The 19969-nt window shown below is 44.8% G+C and overlaps 1 protein-coding gene across 2 annotated transcripts; it reads right to left on the bottom strand.

Annotated features, from left to right (window-relative positions):
- Positions 1–1438: 1438 nt before the first annotated feature.
- MRPL48 (mitochondrial ribosomal protein L48) lies at positions 1439–17981 on the bottom strand. Of its 2 annotated transcripts, XM_067533257.1 has the most exons (9): positions 17882–17934; positions 16814–16889; positions 15209–15261; positions 13431–13468; positions 10908–10993; positions 10020–10192; positions 6665–6767; positions 4030–4119; positions 1439–1713 (listed from the first exon to the last, which is right to left on the bottom strand). In XM_067533257.1, the coding sequence occupies exons 3-9, from the start codon at positions 15238–15240 to the stop codon at positions 1639–1641; spliced, it is 597 nt and encodes a 198-aa protein (XP_067389358.1). In that variant the 5' UTR covers positions 15241–15261; positions 16814–16889; positions 17882–17934; the 3' UTR covers positions 1439–1638. The 2 variants fall into 2 exon arrangements, with proteins under 2 accessions (XP_067389358.1, XP_067389357.1); XM_067533256.1 differs by lacking the exon at positions 16814–16889 and having other exon boundaries at positions 17882–17981.
- Positions 17982–19969: the final 1988 nt, after the last annotated feature.

The following is a 19969-nucleotide window of genomic DNA, read 5'->3' as shown; positions in this document are numbered from 1 at the left end:
GGGGGCTGGGAAAGCTACCTTTTCACAATTAGCCTTTTTGTGGGTATTGCATCCCATTTACAATTAAAGTCAAAAGACAACCAGCAGGGATCCTAAAGATGGTCTTGGCAACAATTACCATGGGGGAAAGCCCAGTTCTATTCCCTATGATGGTTAAGATGAGTATCCATAGTTACCTGCAAGGTTGATAGGGACCTGATTCTCTTCTCTTTTATACCAGTGTATATACGGAGTAGCTTCACTGTAGTAATGGAATTACATTGTGTAAAACTGGTGTAAGTTTTAGCAGAATCAGATCTATTCTTTGCTAACCACTGAAACAGGAAGTCAATGGGCCGATTCCTTTGTATCGTACGTAGTCTGTAACACATTTGCAAAGCAAGTGCAGCCCGGCTGTAAAATGTTACCAATCAGAATTCACCACTCTCGCCCCCAGCTTTGCACCAACTTTGCACATGTGAAAGTGACCACAGAAGTTCCAAGGCAGTGGAGAATCAAGTCCAAGCAATGTATTGTTATGTAGGCTCTGAATGTTTTTGAAAACAGCCAAAAAATTCAGATATGCTTATTGTTAAGAGCAAATCCAGGGGGAAATTATTCTTCAGCTGAGGGAGAGGCAGAGAGAGCCAGTCAAGGAGTACTTTGCCTGTGTAATCGGATTGGTTGACATTGGTTCAACCTTCACTGTTATTGGCCTGTGACAAGGTCGTTTTCTGTTGCTGATTTATCTCGTGATCGTTCAGCCAATCATGAATCAGGATCTCTTGTTTGTGATTAGTACTTTCCACCCCTCCCAGGGATATGGAGACTCCATCCATGTTGGCAAAATGCTTTGAGAACCTCCCATGAAAGGCGCTGTACAAGTGCAAGGAATTATTATAGCCTTCGCTGTAGGAAATGAACTAGACTAGACCGCTGCTTTGACATTTGGGGGTGTATTTTGGATCAGATGTTCACCTACAGTGTTTCTGGAATGGGGTTAGATTGAGCATCACATTTAAAGTTTGGATGGGATTTTCCCCTACAGCCTGATAGTGACATTCACCTTTCCCTGAATCACTGAGAAAAGACAGACACCTCCTCCACACCCAGTGCAGTTGGTAACAACTGAGGTCCATCACTGCCTTCCATCTTAGCTGCATCTATCTTCCCTCTCTCTGGGCCTGACTCAACTCCCACTGCAGTCAGTGGAAAGAATCCTATTTCCTTCAGCAAGAGCTAGAGCAGGACATAAGGGGGCAAGCCTTAATTTCTAGGCCGCAGTGGGAATTTTGCCTGAGCAAAGACTGCAGGATTGGGCCCTCTATTTCTAAACCAATGTGTTGAAAAGGCATCCACGGCAAAACTAACAAGAACTAGGGTGAAGAAATCAGACGTGCGACCCAGCCTTTTCATTATCATACTGCTGCAGATCTCTCTAAGACAAAGTACAAATTGATCAGATACACAACGTGTATGTTTGACTTCATTAAAATAAACTCCTTAACGGCACAGCAGAAATGGCTTCCAAGCAACAAACATATCAATAAGACCGTATTAAGAGTTGCCTGTGAAGGCTACCAGGAGCCAATTAAGGGATACTATAGCTTCACAAAGATGGTTTTGAAATGGATTGGATGGTTTCAGCTGGACATTGGCTCAGTTTATTTGCGCCATCAGCTCTTCAAGTTCTGGTCGAGCCTTTAATCGAACCTTGAAGTCTGCCTCCGTATGCTGTGGGGAGGAGAAATGGAGAAATAGGAATTAGTCTCGATCATTTTCCAAAACAACAGCAAGACAATTATCTCCAGATACTGAGAGAGGCAGCACCAGCCTTCTGTACTATACCAAGGGCTCATGTTCACAGTTCTCCCATTGAGCCACACAGTGCTGGAACCTTTTCAAACAAGCTTGACGTGCGGCGCTATTGTAGATCAGGAACTCCGTATGTTTTAATCTCTAAAACACTGAACTAATCTGTAGCATCTTTCATCTCAGGATTTCAAAGCACTTTACATCCATTAGCAAATCAAGCATTACATCGCCCCTCTGAGACAGGTTCAGAATCAGTGTATCACTGATGGGGCTATGAAGGCAGAGAGAGGTTAAGAGACTCACCCAAGGACACAGTGAATCAGTGGCAGAGCTAGGAATAGAATTCAAGGGCTCTAATTCTCAGTCCCTTGCCCTGAATCGCTCTCTTCAGAATCTACTGCGTATTTGGGTATCAGGATTTGTTTGTGCAAAGACTGAATTATACAGAGCTGTGAGAAGACTTTCTGAGAGCTAGAATTTATATTTCTTCAACAAAACGTGTTGTAAAGGGAGTCTTAATGGGGATTTAACTGAAGCTGGTGACTGAGGGCCTGAGTCTCCTCTCACTTAAGCTGGTCTAAATCAGGAATAACTCCACTGAAATCCCTAGTGTAAGTGAAGAGAATCAGTACATGAGCGCAGAAAACGTGACTCAGCGAACAAGCATTCCAGACACATACATACACCCTCCACAGCATGCCCAGACTGGGATATCTTACACACTACTCTATGAAATAAATCCCTTCCTTAGGCTTCCAAATCAACTACCTAAGAGCTGTCCTGGTTGGTGAGTTACCTTCTGAGGTTTATAGAAGATGAGCTACTGTATGTAGATGCATAAATTAGGAATAAACAGAAAACTAGGCAAACCACTGAACATATGGTTAAGTGCAGCTATCAGTGCAAATTGTAGAAGTTCATTTGCAAAGACAGATACAGTTTAATTTCCTGGAAGGAGGGGGAAATGGAAGATCTAGCACTCTTAGGGTCTGATCCAAAGCTCACCAAAGGCCTTTGATTCAGTCCTTTACTTAGTTCCCTTCCCCATGGTATCTAGGCACTATTGTAGAACTGTCACCTCTCCAGAGCTTCACAAGACCATCTGGAACTCCACACCTTTCTTGTGGATTACTAAAAGCTAATGTAGTCCATGGATGCAGAGAGCCCATTCCAGGCTGCCTACATCATACTGCAGTGAGTCTGCAGCATGGTACAACGTCAGTTATTTCTCCTAAAACAGCTCTCTCTCTCTCTCTAAAAATTGCAACCCTAAGGCAGAGAGGTGGGACCAGGACTTAAACGGGACAAGAGTATGGGGGCCGAGAGGCCTTTTCTGCGATTCATCTGCCTTTGTGAAGCTAATGCAAATAGAAACTCTTCACAGCCCATTAAGAAGCTAATTGTATTTCATACTTTAAACACCGACATTGCATATTTTTTGATCCACAAAATCTACCTTGACTAAACAGAGCTTCCCAGAGCTGATTTGCTTTTGTAATACAAGGACATACAATGTATGGTGGCTTGAGGGATTAAATTTTACTCACCCCCAACACAGTAAAGGTTCAGAGCCCAGCTAAGGAGTGTGAGCTCTGGCCCACCTCAGTGCTCTGATGAAAAAGAATATAAGAGGGAGCTTCTGCAGAAAGCAAACAAAAGTCCTTCCCAGGAGGAAGGGTGATCTAGTAGTTACAGGACACTTTGAGCCAGGGCTTCTAGGTTCAATTCCTAGTCTGTCCTTGCCTAAACTCTTCAATCTTGCATAAGTCAATTATTGATCTGTTTCTTCATCTGTAAAATAGGGATGGTGCTTCCCTGCTCCATAAAGGACTTTGTGATCCTTAGATGAAAGGTGCAGTATAAGTGCTATGTAGCACTGAAAGGAAAGAATCATATTCTGAATCAGAGGGATTTTCTCTAGGTGCAAAGCCATTTACCATCCACTCTCTTCATAGGTAGAAATAGGAGTTGGTTGGAAAGGTGCTGGTGACAGGGGAGGCATGTCACGGGATACGGAAGTCCAAATGCTATCCAGGGCACTGGTCAATGAGCGGAGGTGACAGTCTCAGGTAAAAGACCTGAGTCTGAGAGGCGTTGGGCACCCACAAGTCAATGGGAGTGACGGGTCTTCTCAGGATCAAGCCTTTGTTCTGTGCTGTTGTGAGGCAGATTTCACCACATATATAGTAAACAAACACTGTCTAAATGGGCACATGTCAATAAACTTAAATGTACCTCTTTCACTGACAGATGGACCCCTTCAGGCTGGTTACTCTGAATAATCTCCAAGAGTATAGAAGCAAGCGTTGAACTCAAACCACTGATCTGAAAGAAGAAATCAAACGCTGCAGGAGAAAAGCCAAACACAGAGCGGACCTGTTATATTAACGACGCAGCAAAGGAGTCGATTTCTACACGAATCCAAGGCAGAGCCCAAACAGGACCATTGCAGTCCAATCACTCCAGGCCAACATACATAACTGTCGTTTGCAGAGCATTTTCCATGCACATTGTATCCCAATGGGCCCAGAGTTGACCTTTTGATTTGAACAACTATCCCCCATCTATGCCCACAGTCTGACCATTGTCTGGGCAAATATATCTCCTGTCCCTTTTCTGTACCACCTAACTTCTTTCACTCTGTGTGACACACTGCACCCCCATGTACACCCTTATGGTATGATTGTGCATCATCCATGTTCACCCTTATAATGTAACTGTGTGTTGTTTAATGCAAAGTATGTCATGTAAGAAGCTTTTGGAATGCTCAAGACATGCTGAACATCACTGTTATCGTAGTATGTTTGTTGCAATGTCATGTGTATGGTTATGAGGCTTCACTATGTAATCTTCCCAAAGATGTGTCTCGTGGCTTGCAGCAGATCTAGGCAAAACTCTACAGAGCTGGAGGACCCATTCACACCTCACTAAGACTTGTGTAGAACAGCCCAGCTCAGCATTCCAAGAACAAAGGACCAGCCCAGACGTCAACAAGCGAATCCACAAAGAACCACAGTGTCTCAGGACGTGGAGAAAACCATGCATGGATACTATTTATCACCTGACCCTGCGGGTTTGGAGGCCCCAGACGAGGGCGAAGGGACATATTGAAACGGGGGGGGGGGATGTTTTGGCTGTGAGCCCTCCTCCATCCCGTCTACACACAACATCAAGCAACTGAAGCGTTGATCACAGGGGAAGGGCCTGGTTGGAGGCAGCCCACCTGGCCTGTGGTGAGAAACATCTAAGACTAAGGTTGCTGAAACTGTTAAGCTTAATTTAGAACAATTGTTCTCAACCAGGGGTACATGTATCCCTGGGGGTACACAGAGGTCTTCCACCGGGTACTTCAACTCATCTAGATATTTGCCTACTTTTACAACAGGCTACATAAAAAGCACTAGCGAAATCAGTACAAACTAAAATTTCATACAGACAATGACTTGTATATACTGCTCTATACACGACACACTGAAATGTAAGTACAATATTAATATTCCAATTGATTTATTTTATAATTATATGGTAAAAATGAGAAAGTAAGCAATTTTTCAGTAACAGGGAGCTGTGACACTTCTGTATTTTTATGTCTGATTTTGTAAGCAAGTAGTCTTTAAATGAGGTGAAACTTGGGGTATGCAAGACAAATCAGACACATGAAATGGGTACAGTAGTTTGGAAAGGTTGAGAACCACTGGTTTAGAATGCGATTTGCCTTTTATTTACTTTTGACCAAATCTGACCTCCTTTCCTCTGATTTATAATCACTTAAAATCTTTCTGTACTTAATAAATTAATTTGTTTTATCTAAAGCAGTGCATGTGGTGCAAGGTGTGTAGAGACTCTATTTAATGTGACAAAGTTGGTGCATATCAATTTCTTTGTTAAATTGATGAACTAATTATGAGCTTGCAGTGTTCAGTGGGTGGCACTGAATATTGTAAGATGGAAGTTCCTAGGGTTGCATCTGGGACTGTGTGTTACCTGGGGGGTCATTCTATTGCATAATCCCATGAGTGGCTGGCCAGAAGCTCTCACACTCACTGAGTTGAGAACAGCTTGCTTGCAGAAGGCTGTGCGTGAACTGCCCAGGAGTGGGCGTTCACACAGCAAAACAGAGTGAGATGGGCTCCAAGAGTGAGGGATTGGGGAGACACAGCAATACACCAGTCCAGATTGCAGAGGGGAATGTCACGCTCTGCTACTGAGCAGCAGAAAGGTTTACACACACATGCATGTGTTGGTTTGTATACGCACTGGAGGTAAAGAGACACGTTCATGCATAGCATCGTTTTTTTTAATTTAGGTTAAACTGTCACTAATGTCTGGATCCCTACCACAGAAGCTGCCACGGAAAACTTGGGACACCAGAGTCAACCCTCAAAGTTCTCAGTATCAGCTCTCTGCAGTGGAAAATTTCTACCTTTTAAAGCTTTGGAAGTTTAACCCAGAAGAGATTGAACCACAAGACTGAGTGTATGTAGCTATGAGATGAGGTGGAAGGCATCACTGAGGAAACAGATTCCAGTTTCAAAACTGCTAGTGGTCAGTATAACCAGTGAACTTTAAAATATGATAAAAAATCCCTTCAGTGATAGGCCCTAGTGAAGAGGAGTTTGGGCAAATATCTTGTTATGACATTTCCATCCATGTTGTCTACCATTCAGTGTAAAATGGTCAGAACTGGGGATTAGGAGACAAGTCTTCCGCACGTGGCTCACCACGTGACTTCTAGTCAATGAAGTTTGTGCCCCGGTTTCCACACATGAGTGGTTAGAGTTAGTTCACATGTGTACGGTACTTTGAGATCCTCTGATGTAAAGTGCTACACAAAAGCAGAGTGTCATTATACGCAAACAAAATTTCCTACCTGAACAACTCGTTGGTGGGTTGTAAGAACAGCATCTAGATACAGCTTGGTGCTTTGCTGGTACATAAGCATCATCTCTGTGGTTTTAGTGGGCATCGCATAGCTGCAGAAATAACAATTCAGCTATCAGCAATCGGGGCAGAGGGTGGGGGGAATGTTGACAGACCTTGAGAGGAACGAGTGAACTTTCAGCAGAAGAGAACATGGCATGAGATGAAGCAGTCATGAGAAATGAACTGTGCAAACCAGGTAGATTTCATGCGGTGCTGGATAATCATCATGTGTGTTACAGGACAGAGAGAAGAGGGAAGTCTACAGCATTACTGCTGGCCAGAAGCTCTTTTGGGCACAAATGCTAATGCAAGAAGAGAGAACTTTATTAAATGCCTTTGTTGTTCAAAGAGAGATTTAAAGCAAACATCTCGTACCCAGTTAATGTTTCTGGTTTTATTGTCATTAGCAGTAACTGAGTTGTCTCTTTCACAATGGTTATTCAGAAGGATAAGAAATGACTGGTGTTACATGTAATGAGGGAAGACTTTATTTTCACCACTGTGGGCTTAGTATGTACAGAGATACTTGTCCAAATTGTTCTCATTTACACGAGTGAAAATCCAGATTTCAGTGTTGTTACTCTGGATTTACACTGGTGTAAATGAGAACAAAATTTGGCCCACTGTCTGAACCACTTGTACTGCAATTAAATTAGAGAGGAGGGATGATCTTGTAGTTAAGGCACATGACTCTGACTCAGGAGGTCTGGATTCAATGGCCAGGTCAGCCACAGACTCCCTGTGTGACACTGGCCAAATCATTTAATATCTCTGGGCCTCCGTTTCCCATCTGTCAAACAGGGCTGCTGTTTCTTTTCTCCCATAATTGGCCTGTCACATCAAGTTAGCTTGTAAACTCTTGGAGCAGGGATTCTCTCTTACTATGTGTACAGCACCTACCACAATGAGGTCTTGACCCCAGTTGATGCATGCAGGCATTACTGCAATACAAGTAATAATCTATATATGAACCGCCGTTTAGGGTATGAAGCAGTCATCTAGGGTCTGGGCTCTTCCTGTATATATTCATAGGCACGTCCGAGCAGAAGACACATTAGCATCTGTGGGTCTCATTCTTAAACATTTAACAGAGGGCTGGATGACTTGAGGGATTACTGATTTGTAGAGTTTGAGGGCAGATGGACCATCAGATCATCTAGTCTGACCTCCATGGGATATCCTAATAGGATCCAAGAGCCTTTTAATTTGAGGGTGCTGTCTCTAATCCACTCTAGTTTGGTACTGGCCAAATCCCTGCCATCTGCCAGCTGTTTACTGAATTATGATGAAAAATTAGTGAGTAGTCCCAATTTGTCTAGAGTGTCCACATTACAAAAAGGGACCATCACAACTGGTCTATGCATGCAGGACTTTCAAATCCATGGCTGTCGATTCAGCAACTCACACAGAATCTAAAAAAAAATACAATTTACTTTCTTTACATTTTTAAATAGGATTTAAACAGTGAGCATTACGCCCCATGCATGTGTGAAACAGCATTTGAAGACAGATTCCCCTGTGTGCTAACATCCTTTTACAGTGGTTATGACAGGCCCCTTGGTCAACACCATGAAGGCCCCAAAGGACTCAGCACTTATAATCATAGGGGTTGGTCAAAACTTCACACTTTTACAGATAATCTTTGTGCATCCCCCTCACTGAATTGAAACAGATGGCATGGTTTCTTTCCATAACTTTTGCTCTCCAAATGTATTGCCTCTGCAAAGACACTGTAGGAGTCAAACACCCTGCTACATGATCCACAGAACCATTCAGAATATTACGGTTGTTAAGAGTTGCATGTCTGCTTCTCAGATCTGATATTGGAACCATGGTTATAAGAGACGCCACCACTCTACCTCCAGAGAGCATCACAACTCTGAACTAGTGGAGAGGGATGGGCTTAGTATGGATCTGAAAAGGAAATACATTCAGAGAACATTTCCGTAATGAAACTGTCTCTGCAGATCCCAACTGTAGGGAAATGGCTAATGTTGACATGTAAAATGTCATCATCAGCATCCAAAGCTAATATCATATTTAGATGAACAGGACTAGTTCATACATCGTTGACCTGCTGTTACAAGCGATCTGCAGGATCAGGCAGACAATGCTGCCTCCGGTCATATCCTTCACAATCCTAATGGACAGAAACAAAGTGAAAGCGTAAATCCTGGCAACAAAGTTGGGGTCCCTGGAGAAGAACTAGTCCAACTGTCCCCCACCACATCTAGTTCAATCTGGCCTCTGCTATTGATAAACTGAAAAAGTGCAGTCCAGCCCCTTCATGAATGCTGCTTTGTGACAAGCATTTCCATGTCTTCGGAAAGCAAATTAAAATACAGACTTTTAAAGGCTCTCTTGTCCTATTTTTAGGAAAATTACAGCTGTGCCAGAACAAGCAATTTGTAGGACAAAGCCCACCGGTCACTCTTCTGCCTGATCCAAGCTCCACACTGCTACTGTAATTTTCAGAGCTTTTAGATGAGAAAAAGATCAAGACAAAGTGGGTGAAAAGTGACCTTGTCTCTAAATGTGGGGCAGTAAGGACAGCTCTATCCACACAACAGATGTACGGGAACAAAAGCTGACTGAAATCAGCACAAGTTCTGTCTGCATTACATGCCCCATTTCTTTTCAGAGGCAGATAGAAGTGAAATGTATCAAAAGGAAAAGAATCTAGCACAATTGAAAGCAATGAGATAGGGCATTTTAACACCCCATAATGGATGGCTGGGACTCTGACTAATTATATTTGTGGCGCTCTTCATCTTCAAAGAACTCTACCCACATCCAGCCATCCCCGAAACCTGTGAAATAAGCAAGCATTAGTCAACACATTTTGCAGATGGAAAACGTTGGGCAGACAGGTGGCAAGTCTGTGACATTGCCAGGATTAGAACTCGGAAATTCTCCTTTTCCATTCCTGTGCTCAGACCACTGGCTAATGCCCCTTTCTCCACTGACTGAAAACAGAGCTAAATTCTTCCCTGTGATCTGCACAGCCAGCCTCTTGATATCAATCCCGAGGCTTTTCCTACTTGAACAAAGCTCTCGGTGAGGGCAGTGGAGATTCCATGGAGACTGAAAGAACAGAACAGATTCCAGAGAATCACCCTGCAGCTCAGAAAGGAAAGTTCAGACACACACAAATATCACAACGCCTACTGCGTTCTCATCTATATAACACCTTCGCTTGCAAGGCTCTCATTCTTGTACTGTATCCCTGCAAGACCAACAAAGTACAGACGGCATGTCATATAAACACAGAGATCACATACACAAAGTGGTGGCCTTTATACCTTTCATTCACTCTAATGGAGAGTTGGTTGCAGAGTTTATGAACATATTGAGCATAATGCTCCACCAGGCACACGTCATAGGCAGTCATCTGTATGTTCAGGTCTCCATATTCATGATCTGATCCGGCATTAATGTCCTTCATTTGTATCCTTTCCCTTCTCTTCTTTGGAAGCTACAAGAAAGTGAAATGCCCTTCAGCATTCTTGGAAATGTCTAACTATACAAGATTCATGCCCAACAGTGGTTAGAGCAGAGGACTGGTAGCCTGGACTCTATTCCCACCTCTGACAAGTCAAGGCTTCTCTGTGCTCATTTGCCCCAGTTGTAAAATCAGGATAACACCTAATTTACAGGAGTGTTTTGGGGCTTAACTGGTTGAGGTCCTTGGATGACAGGCCCTATAGAAGCACCATAGTTACCTGGGCAATGTATGCTTAACATGATAAACTACTTCTTCCAGAAGGAACTGAGGAGTTGGAACAAGCTGCTTCTATTTCAACCTCTGCCTTTGAGGCAACTGTCTAGATGAATGATCGTTTCATTTTTCCAGAAATGTCTCTTTTTCAAATTCCAGGTAAAGTAAAAAATTTAAAATGGACCAAGACTTGACTTGTTAGTACTCAGCAACGGCTTGTGGCTGGTTTGGTTAAATTCAACATAATTAATAAAATAAGAATGTAATGAACATGAGCAAATCTTTGTGTAGTGCTCCGAATAGGATATTTCTCGCTGCACAACATCTCTGCTGGGAGAAGCGGAAGGAAAGCGGCCTAGCCTTCTCTTGCATATCGAGAAGCCCATAGAATTAGCAGTTCCAACATTTTAATTAGTCTATAAATGTATCCTAATAGATTGAAAGTCAGCACTGTCAGCGCTGAAACGCCTACCTCAGCTGGAACAAGATGTCTGAACCTCCCAATGCCATGGGCAGGCTGGGACCTGTAGTGTCTGCTGCAGCTCAGAAGTGTGCTGCCTTTAAAGAGAAAGGCAGAGCAAATATTTTTCAAGTTAAAGGTCAGACAACTTCTCTCCTGCCAAAGCAATAACAGTATGGAAGATAGGAGTAACCAGGAATCTACTAAGGGGAGGGGGTGTTGGCAGGGGGAGAAACCTGGAAGTCTTTCTGTCTGTAATTAGGTGTTTTAGAGTGCCCAGAAGTGGGCAAGGTGCTTCACATAGAAGACATGTCCCTGCCCCAGTCTATACCAGGGGTTATTTAGCAGTAGGTATGTACCCAACACACCATAGAGGGTCAGTTAAGTATTGGGGGGCTGGGAAGTAAATATATGCAATGAATAACGGGTGTGTGCATGCATATGTTCCCTTGTTTCATCTCGTTCTCAGGTGAGATATAAATGAGGAAAGGGTAGTGATTTGGCAGAGCACATGAGGCAGGGGGAAAAGGAAGGGAGTCCTAGCAGGAGGACAGTCAAGGAGTCCAGCATGGAGAGGGCTGGAGCATGATGGTAGTAGTGAAACTGCAATGGATCCAGGACCCGTTATTCTTAAATCCAGCCCTGCTCAAATATTCACGTATCAGAAGAAAAGACAAGCCCTTGTTTCTTCTCTTTACTCTGGGGAAGAGGGCTGTCCTGCAGCCTTAACTTTAATAAGTGCACCCCAGAGTCAGGCGATTTTATAGACTGAATACACAGTACTTTGAACCAGCAGGATTCAAGAACATACTAGATCCTATCTACACTTCAAGACCAAACTGTGTTTTAATTGTGTCAGAGGACTACTGTGCTGTAACAGAATCCACCAGCACAGCAGATATCGAAGTGCAGATGGAACCTTAAATTGGGTTTAAGACTGGTTCCACTAAGAGTTCCTGGCCCAGTGTAGACATGGAATATTGGGCTAGAATCAAAAAGGACTTAGGTGCCTAACTGCCACTTTAGGCACCTAAATCTCAGAAACACGCCCCACTGGGATTCACAAAAAAACCCTCAGCTGCAGGGGAAACTCGCTCGGCACTAACATTTTTGCAGGCACCTACGGTTCTATTCTGAGCATGGGCACGGCAGCCCCACGCCAGGTACCTAAACCCCAAAGCGATGCACAATCCAGGGCAAGTCAGGTGTTCTTCCACCTAACTACTCACATGTGGGACCCAATCAAAGCAGCATGCCCAGAGCTCACCTACCAGAAAGCTTACACCAAATGGCTCTGGGGGGAGAAGGAAAATGAGAACAGGAGGAGGAAGATTCTCTCAGAACTTTCAGCCCAGTGGTTCGGGTACTCACCTGAGATGCGGGAGACCCTTGCTTCAACTCCCCCCGTCCACCTGATGAGGAGAAGGGATCTGAACAGGGATCTGCCACCTCTCAGGTGAGTGCCTAGGCTCTGGTCTACTAGACATTCTGGTGTAGGGCTCCCTCAGTCTCCTCTGCTGAAGCTGTTCCTCTGGGAATAAATAATGAAACAATCAATGGGACAGAGAGAGACAACGCGCAAGCATGAGACTGTCTCTCTCGCCTGCTGGCTGGAGCACTTACTTGGGAGGTGGGAGACCCAGGGTCCAGTCCCCCGCTCCAATGAATGTTTAAATTATTTATCCACAGTGGGACCGCTTCAACAGGAGAGACTAAGGGGGCCCTATATCAGAACATCCCATAGCCCGGGACTAGGACACTCAACTAAGTAGCAGATCCCTGTTCAAATCCCTTCTCCTCATCAGGCAGAGAGGGGGCCTCCCACATCCCAGGTAAGTACCCTAAACACTGGCCTAAAAGTTATGAGGGAGGGCCTTCTCCTCCCCACTCCCTCCCTTGGCTTTTTGCAAAAAAAAACAGAGCAGGCACCTAACCCCAAGAGAGGGTTTGCAGCTGAGAATCCTAAACAGAGGAGGTGCCTCCCTGCAGCCTGGATTTAGATGCAGAGAGAGGGGTGGGGCTTAGGACACAGCCCTCTCTTTGGCATCTCCCATTGGCTATTTTAGGTGGAGAGCTGCCTAGAGCACTGGCTTTTGTGAATCCCATTCTGAGATGCCTATCCCAAAGTTTCCCCCCTTTAATTGTACAAGGAGCCAAGATGCCACAATAAACTTTGTGAACCCCAGGGATTTTCCAAACCTCTAAAAGCTAAGCATCACCACACCTAAATTTCTTTCTGAATACAGCCCATAGTCTCTAGCAGATGTTTTTACACACCATAGAGTCATTCTGACTAGGATTCTCTGCTTAGCAGAGTCACAGGAATGTAACAAGGGGAGAGCTTGAGATCAGATCAAAAATATGACTGAAAGCTGGCCTGGTGCCTGCCCGAATTAGTCATTATAACACCATCAGCTCAAATTTGGTTGAAAGAATTAAACAGCAAGGTGATGTGAGGGCCCAAGTGTGAATATTTATTTCAGATACATGGCGGTTTTTAGCATATTCTAGTCAAAATCAACAGCGAGTTCTTACCTACAGCACAGATGGGGCTCTCTCTGGCTGCTGTTACTCTAAAGGAAAAGCCAAGATGAAAGTTAAAGCTGTTGTTGTTTCATTTATAAAAATACTATACAGATTTTCAGTTTCTAAATGGAGAGCCATTATAATTGAGTGACAGATCTTACAGGTAGAGAGTTTGCAAAATGGATTAGATCTGTACATAACTATGGCCCTCGTTACTGCATTATCTGCACACCTCACACCAGCACCGTTGGGTAGGAGAGCATTAACCTCATTTTACAAATGGCACGGGGCAGATTAAATGACTTGCCCAAGGTCACACATGGAGACCGGGGTTGAGCTGGAAATTGACCCAGATATCCCAAGTCACAGTCTGGTGCACCACCCACTTGACATAGGGTGTCAAACTCATTTGGGGGAGAGAGTGCACCAGATTCCATGTTTCATTCGGGTTAGAGGCTGGGGTGGGAGTTCAGGATGGGATACTCTGCTTAATCTGCAGTGGAGACTCAACTGATATCAGTGGGAGAATCACTCAAAGATCAAGGAGAAAATATAGCTTTTACTAGTAACTAAAATTGTTATTTATTCTTGTATTTCTTTCTCTGGAGGAACTCCCAATTCCCACCCCTCGAGGGCTTCTCTCCCACCTCCCAATCATTCCAGCTGCTACAGTGATCCATTAATGTTGACATTACAACCCCATCAGTGGGCTTTAGAGCTGATCAAATTAATAAGGAATAGGGTCACCCCTCTGACTCATTTTTTCAGTTCTCTGCACACTCGGACATCCATCATGACGTTGGTTTACCCCCTCATATAGGTTTGGAAGATGATGGCTGCAGCCATGATGTCTAAAACTTTCCTTTTAAAAAAAGTTAGGATTCTGCAGTTTGAGTATGGAATGTGAGCCACAAATATATCATGCACACCAGACCCGGCCCCTGCGTTTTAGGTTTGATACCCCTGCACTAGACCATTCTTCCTACACTGATGGTGCAAGACAGATCCTGCTATTGCATCAGATCCTGCTATTGCATCAGCTTCCAGATGTCATCTGAAACATTCCTTTCCTTATAATTTAATGTTTTTCCTTTCTCATAAGAACGGCCATACTGGGTCAGACCAATGGTCTACCTAGCCCTGTCTTCTGACAGTGGCCAATGCCAGGTGCTTCAGAGGAAATGAACAGAACAGGTAATCATCAAGTGATCCATCCCCTGTTGCCAATGCCCAGCTTCTGGAAAAAAGAGATTAAGGACACTTCAGAGCATGGTTTTGCATCCCTGTCCATCCCTGCTAATAGCCACTGATGGACCTATCTTCCCTGAACTTATCTAGTTATTTTTTGAACCCTGGTATAGTCTTGGCCTTCATAACATCCTCTACAAAGAGTTCCACAGATTTTCTTCACACAACATGGTCATCCTTCCTTTTGTTCGTTTTAAACCTGCTGCCTATTCATTTCATTTGGTGACCCCTAGTGCTAGTGTTATGAGAAGGAGTAAATAAAACTTCCTTATTCACTTTCTCCACACCAGCCATAATTTTATAGACCTCTATCACATCCCCTCCTTTAGTAGTCTCTTTTCCAAGTTGAAAAGTCCCAGTCTTGCATGCAAAGACCTGTTTTATAAGTCCCAGTCTTATTATTCTCTGATATTATTTTCCAACTGTGCAATTATATTTTTTAATGTTATAAGTTTTCTCGGCCAGTTTGTAAAAGAGACAGGATATAAAAATGTTATCTTGAATCTTACATTTGCTCGGTCAGATTTCAGAATCCTTACCTGCTAAGAGCAAATGCCTGTTTAAGAAACATTTCCTTCCCCAGGCATATCACCTACAACAAACCAACACTGTTAGAACATAAACACGTAAGAAAAGCATCAAGAAAGTTTTCAAAGCAGTCAGCTGTTAGCTTATTCATCTTGGAATGCATCTTCTATATCAAAATTCGATAACTTCATAATGTACCAATACACTTCTCAACCAATTGTTACTGGCCTAAAGGAAATAATCACTTCTCAATACATTGCTACAACACAAAAGGGGACAGAATAACAGGAAGACGGATGATTGCAATTTCTCTTCCATACACTCCATCACTTGTACATATGAATTCCAGCAACTTGATATTAAGGGATCCACTATTGACCAAATTCATCCCTGGTGTCACTCCACTGACTTCAGTTTAAATTAACCATATCAATTATCTTCCCATTTACTCCAGCTGCATCTGGTTTGGTAAAGATACAATTCCTCTTCTTTGCAATATGTTGTTGTGTTTTAATCTAGCATCCACCCAAAATATCTGACACAGTTTATGATAGGAGGAAAAATACCAAAAGAAAGATAAGACAGACTAAAGTGCTCTAAGTATCCAACAACAGCTTAGTATTTAATCCTTGTCTACACTAGATGTTTTTGGAATATCCCCAAGCAGCTATTCTGGTGGTAGCCACATTTAGAGTAGCAGCATAGACACGGCACTAACGTTTTTACCATTACCGTGTCTAGTGCAGAGGGACACTGCATGATGATAAGGCCAGTGACCAGCTCACCCCTCTGCTCCCACTGTTCGCCATTGCTAACAATGGGGGATTTGCACTGGTTTCAGTGCACCACTTAAGGTATTTCCATATGTAGACACATCTGCAGATCTCTCCATTTTACAGATGGAGGAAGTGAGGCACAGAGAGAATAAGTGACTTGCCAAGGTCACACAACATGTCAGTAGCAAAGTCAAGAAGATAACTCAGTTCTCCTGACTCCCACTATCCTGCTCTAAACACTAAACAATACTGCTTTCTGATACAAAATACGCTATTGGAAACAACCCCTTACTGGCCTTGGGGGAATAAAGGGGTGGCCAAAGCATGACCCACAGAGTTGTATAATGCAGCCCACAGATTCTTGCATGCAGTGGTCTCTCATGATACAAGCAGAGGATCTGTAATCTCCACAGGAACATGGGAATCTCCATATGAAAGAGGAGGGTATCTATATTCAGCTCCTTTTCATATCAAATAAGGCCTGGTCTACACCTAAACTTAGGTTGACCTTATGTTGCTCAGGCGTGTGAAAATTTCACACCCAAGAGATGTCATTAAGACAATCTAAGCCCAGATATAAACACTGCTATGGTAGAATACTTCCACTGACATCAACCTAGCTACCATCTCTGAAGAAGATGGATTTATTAGAGCATTGGAAAAACCTCTTGCATCATCATAGCAAGTGTCTGCATAGCTGCAGCATAGCTGCAACGCAGCAACTGTGCCACACCAGCACTTGTAGTGTAGATATAGCCTAAGAGTTTAAGAAAGATGCACTGAAAATGGAACAGGTGCAGAGAAGGGCTACTAGGATGATCAGAGAAATGGAGAACCTACCTTATGAGAGGAGACTTAAGGAGTGTGGTTTGTTTAGCCTAACCAAACGAAGGATGAGGGGAGATACGATTGCTCTCTATAAATACAACACAATGATAAACACCAGGGAGGGAAAAGAGTTATTTAAGTTAAGGGCCAATGTTGGCACAAGAACAAATGGATATAAACTGGCCATCAACAGATTTAGGCTTGAAATTAGGCACAGGTTTCTAACCGTCAAAGGAATGAAGTTCTGGAACAGTCTTCCAAGGGGAGTAGTGGGGGGTCAAAAAAACCTAACTTGCTCAGTTTTAAGACTGAGCTTGATACATTTATGGAGGGGATGGTATGATGAGATGGGCCATATGCCACTGCAGACAACCTGCAACTGCTATTAGCAAATATCTCCAACAGCTAGAGAAGAGACGCTAGAGCGGGAGAGTTACTACAGAGAATTCTTTCCCCGGGGTCTGGCTAGTGGGTCTTGTCCACATGCTCAGAGTCTAACTGATCGCCATACTTGGGGTCTGGGAGGAATTTTCTCCTAACTCAGAGTGGCAGAGACCCTGGGGGTGGGGAGGGTTCACCTTCTTCTGCAGCTTGGGGCACGGTCACTGGCTAGTTTGAACTACAGTAAATGGTGGATTCTCTGTAAATTGAAGTCTTTAGATCAAGATTTGAGGACTCCAGTAACTCGGCCAGGGGTTGCGGGGTTACTACAGGAGGGGGTGGGCGAGGCTCTGTGACCCGCAACGGGCAGGAGGTCAGGCACTGGATGATCACCAATGTCCCTGCTGACCCGACAGTGCCTCACTTCGGCTCCCAGTCACTTCCCAACAAACCCTGTCAGCTGGGGAAGGTGGGGCCAGCTCCTGGCTTAGCTGACATTAGCTGGGCCTTCCCACGGCTACGGCTCTGCTTCTGGTAGGGTCAGCCCCCGCCCCGACCTTCTCCCCGGGCCCGAACCCCGTCCCCGTCCCCCAAGCCCCACGGGAAACCCCTTCCCCGGCTGCCCCCCCAGGCCCAACCCCCACGGGAAACCCCTTCCCCGCCCCCCCAGCCGCCGCCCAGGCCCAACCCGTGTAATACCTTCCCCAGCGCCGAGCACATCCTCGTCCTCACCCGCCGCCCGCCCGGCCGGAAGCGCCGCCCCCCGACGGCAGGCAGGGCTGGGATGTGCCCATCGGGCAAACGCGTCCCCCGCGCTCCACGGTCCGGCGGAATGTGTCTCCCGGCTCGCGGCCGGAGCCTCGCACCTACCGTTCCGCGGTAACTCTGTTCCGCCGTCCCCTCCCCGCGCAGCCGGTTCTCCTCCTTCTCCCTCCCGCCCCCGCCCGGTGCCATCGTTTGCCAGTCAGGGCTCGCTCAGCCCCAGCCGGGACCCCGCGTGCTGTGGGGCCGGGGAGCTGGGCCTGAGGCTGGGTCCCTGGCAGGAGGGACAGAGGGAGCTGGGGTGTTGCTGCAGGGCCAGGGGGGAGTCCTAGTGCAGGGCAGGTCTGGCCCTAGAGCTGAGCTGGGGGGCAGGGGCCGGGTCTAGTTTAATACCTCAACGTTGGGGCCTGTCACATTATTTCCTCTGCCCAAGATCAAATGGGGAGGGGGGAGTGGAGGGGTGAATCCATCCTTGGGAACTGAAATGTACAGAAAGGGAAAGTCGGGCTTAGCCTGAGTCTGGAGAGAGCTGGGTTCACATGCCTGCTCCCCCCAGGACTTCCTGTGGGGAGGGTAAATGCACTAACCATGGCGAAGTGCCCCACTGTTCAGGGTCCACATGACTCCCTAAGGCATGCGTGTGTGTTCCTCCACCGGTATATGGGTCCGTGTTTGCCCCTCTCCATGTGTCTGTGCCCACACCCACGTGCATGTGGTGTGCTGGCAGATCTGTAGGTTACTTCTAGCACCTAAGTCTGTGATGCTTAAAGATCGTTCATCATGCATTAATATCGGTGGGTAACTACATTTGGGGAATTTGCTCTCCTTCTGCATCGTCCACAAAAAGTCCTTTAAACAACTTGTGGGTTTTCTATACCCACTCATGGTCTGATCTTTTAAGGTGTTCTTAAAATCGGTTTTGTTCATTTATTATTGTCATAACTGGAACTGCTGATGCAGCTCCCACAATCATTTATCATAATTATTACTTTTTGTGTGTCTCCCTCCCCTTCTTCTTTTAGCATGGACACTCGCCGCTAAGGAACAGCGCTGAGCTCAAGCAGAAAAGTGCGACATAAGCAAGGTCAGTTGCACAGGAAAACTGACGAAAATCATGCAATTCCTCTGCAGTCAGCCTTGCATTTCAGCAATTGTGTTACCTTTTCAATTTCCTCTTTTTTTATTTCACTGCAGCATTGGAACTGTTCTCAGTGGCAGTAGATGACAGAACTTGGAGCAATGGTTTCAAGTTGCGGTGGGGGAGGACTAGGTTGGATATTAGGAAAATGTTTTTCACTAGGGAGGTGGTGAAGCACTGGAATGGGTTACCTAGGGAGGTGGTGGAATCTCCATCCTTAGAGGTTTTTAAGGTCTGGCTTGACAAAGCCCTGGCTGGGATGATTTACTTGGGGTTGGTCCTGCTTTGAGCAGAGCGTTGGACTAGATGTCCTTCTGAGGTCCCTTCCAACCTTATCTTCTACGATTCTATGAACTCCTAATGCAACTGCCTTGTCCGAGTACATGAGAACCAGAAAGTGTAACTGACCTCTTGAAGTTTGGCAATCTTCTAATGACGGGCAGCATGACATTTTAATTCCTTTATCTGAACATGCAGAGTGATTTATATTATTTTGCTATTGTTAATTGAAAGATGAGTAGGGTATAGACTGGGTGATCTAACCAGTCTAACCAGCTTCAATGGTTCTATGAACAATGTGTTATTAGTAACACATATAGAGGGAAATTAATGCTACCCTGGTCAAGTAGCACACATTTGGCAGTGCTGTCACACCTATCTGGAGGGGAGGGGGCATGTAAGGGTAATGGTAATGCTAATGCTGTACCATCTAGGAACATGATCTTGTGCTACAAGCCAGGAGACTACAAGTTCTAGCCCCATCTCTTCCACTGACTGCTATTAACACATCTGTGCACTCATAGCCCTTAGTATTAATGAGGGCCTCATACCATATTGTACTGCCTGAAAAACTCTAACTCAGGAATCCTGGTATGCAGTATTACTGT

The sequence above is a fragment of the Emydura macquarii genome, unplaced genomic scaffold, assembly GCF_026122565.2.
Source record: "Emydura macquarii macquarii isolate MOO-44397 ecotype Brisbane River unplaced genomic scaffold, CSIRO-AGI_Emac_v2 contig_3328, whole genome shotgun sequence".
NCBI lineage: Eukaryota > Metazoa > Chordata > Testudines > Chelidae > Emydura > Emydura macquarii.
Note: the sequence above shows the minus strand (reverse complement) of the source record. Positions and strands in the feature narration are given on the sequence as shown.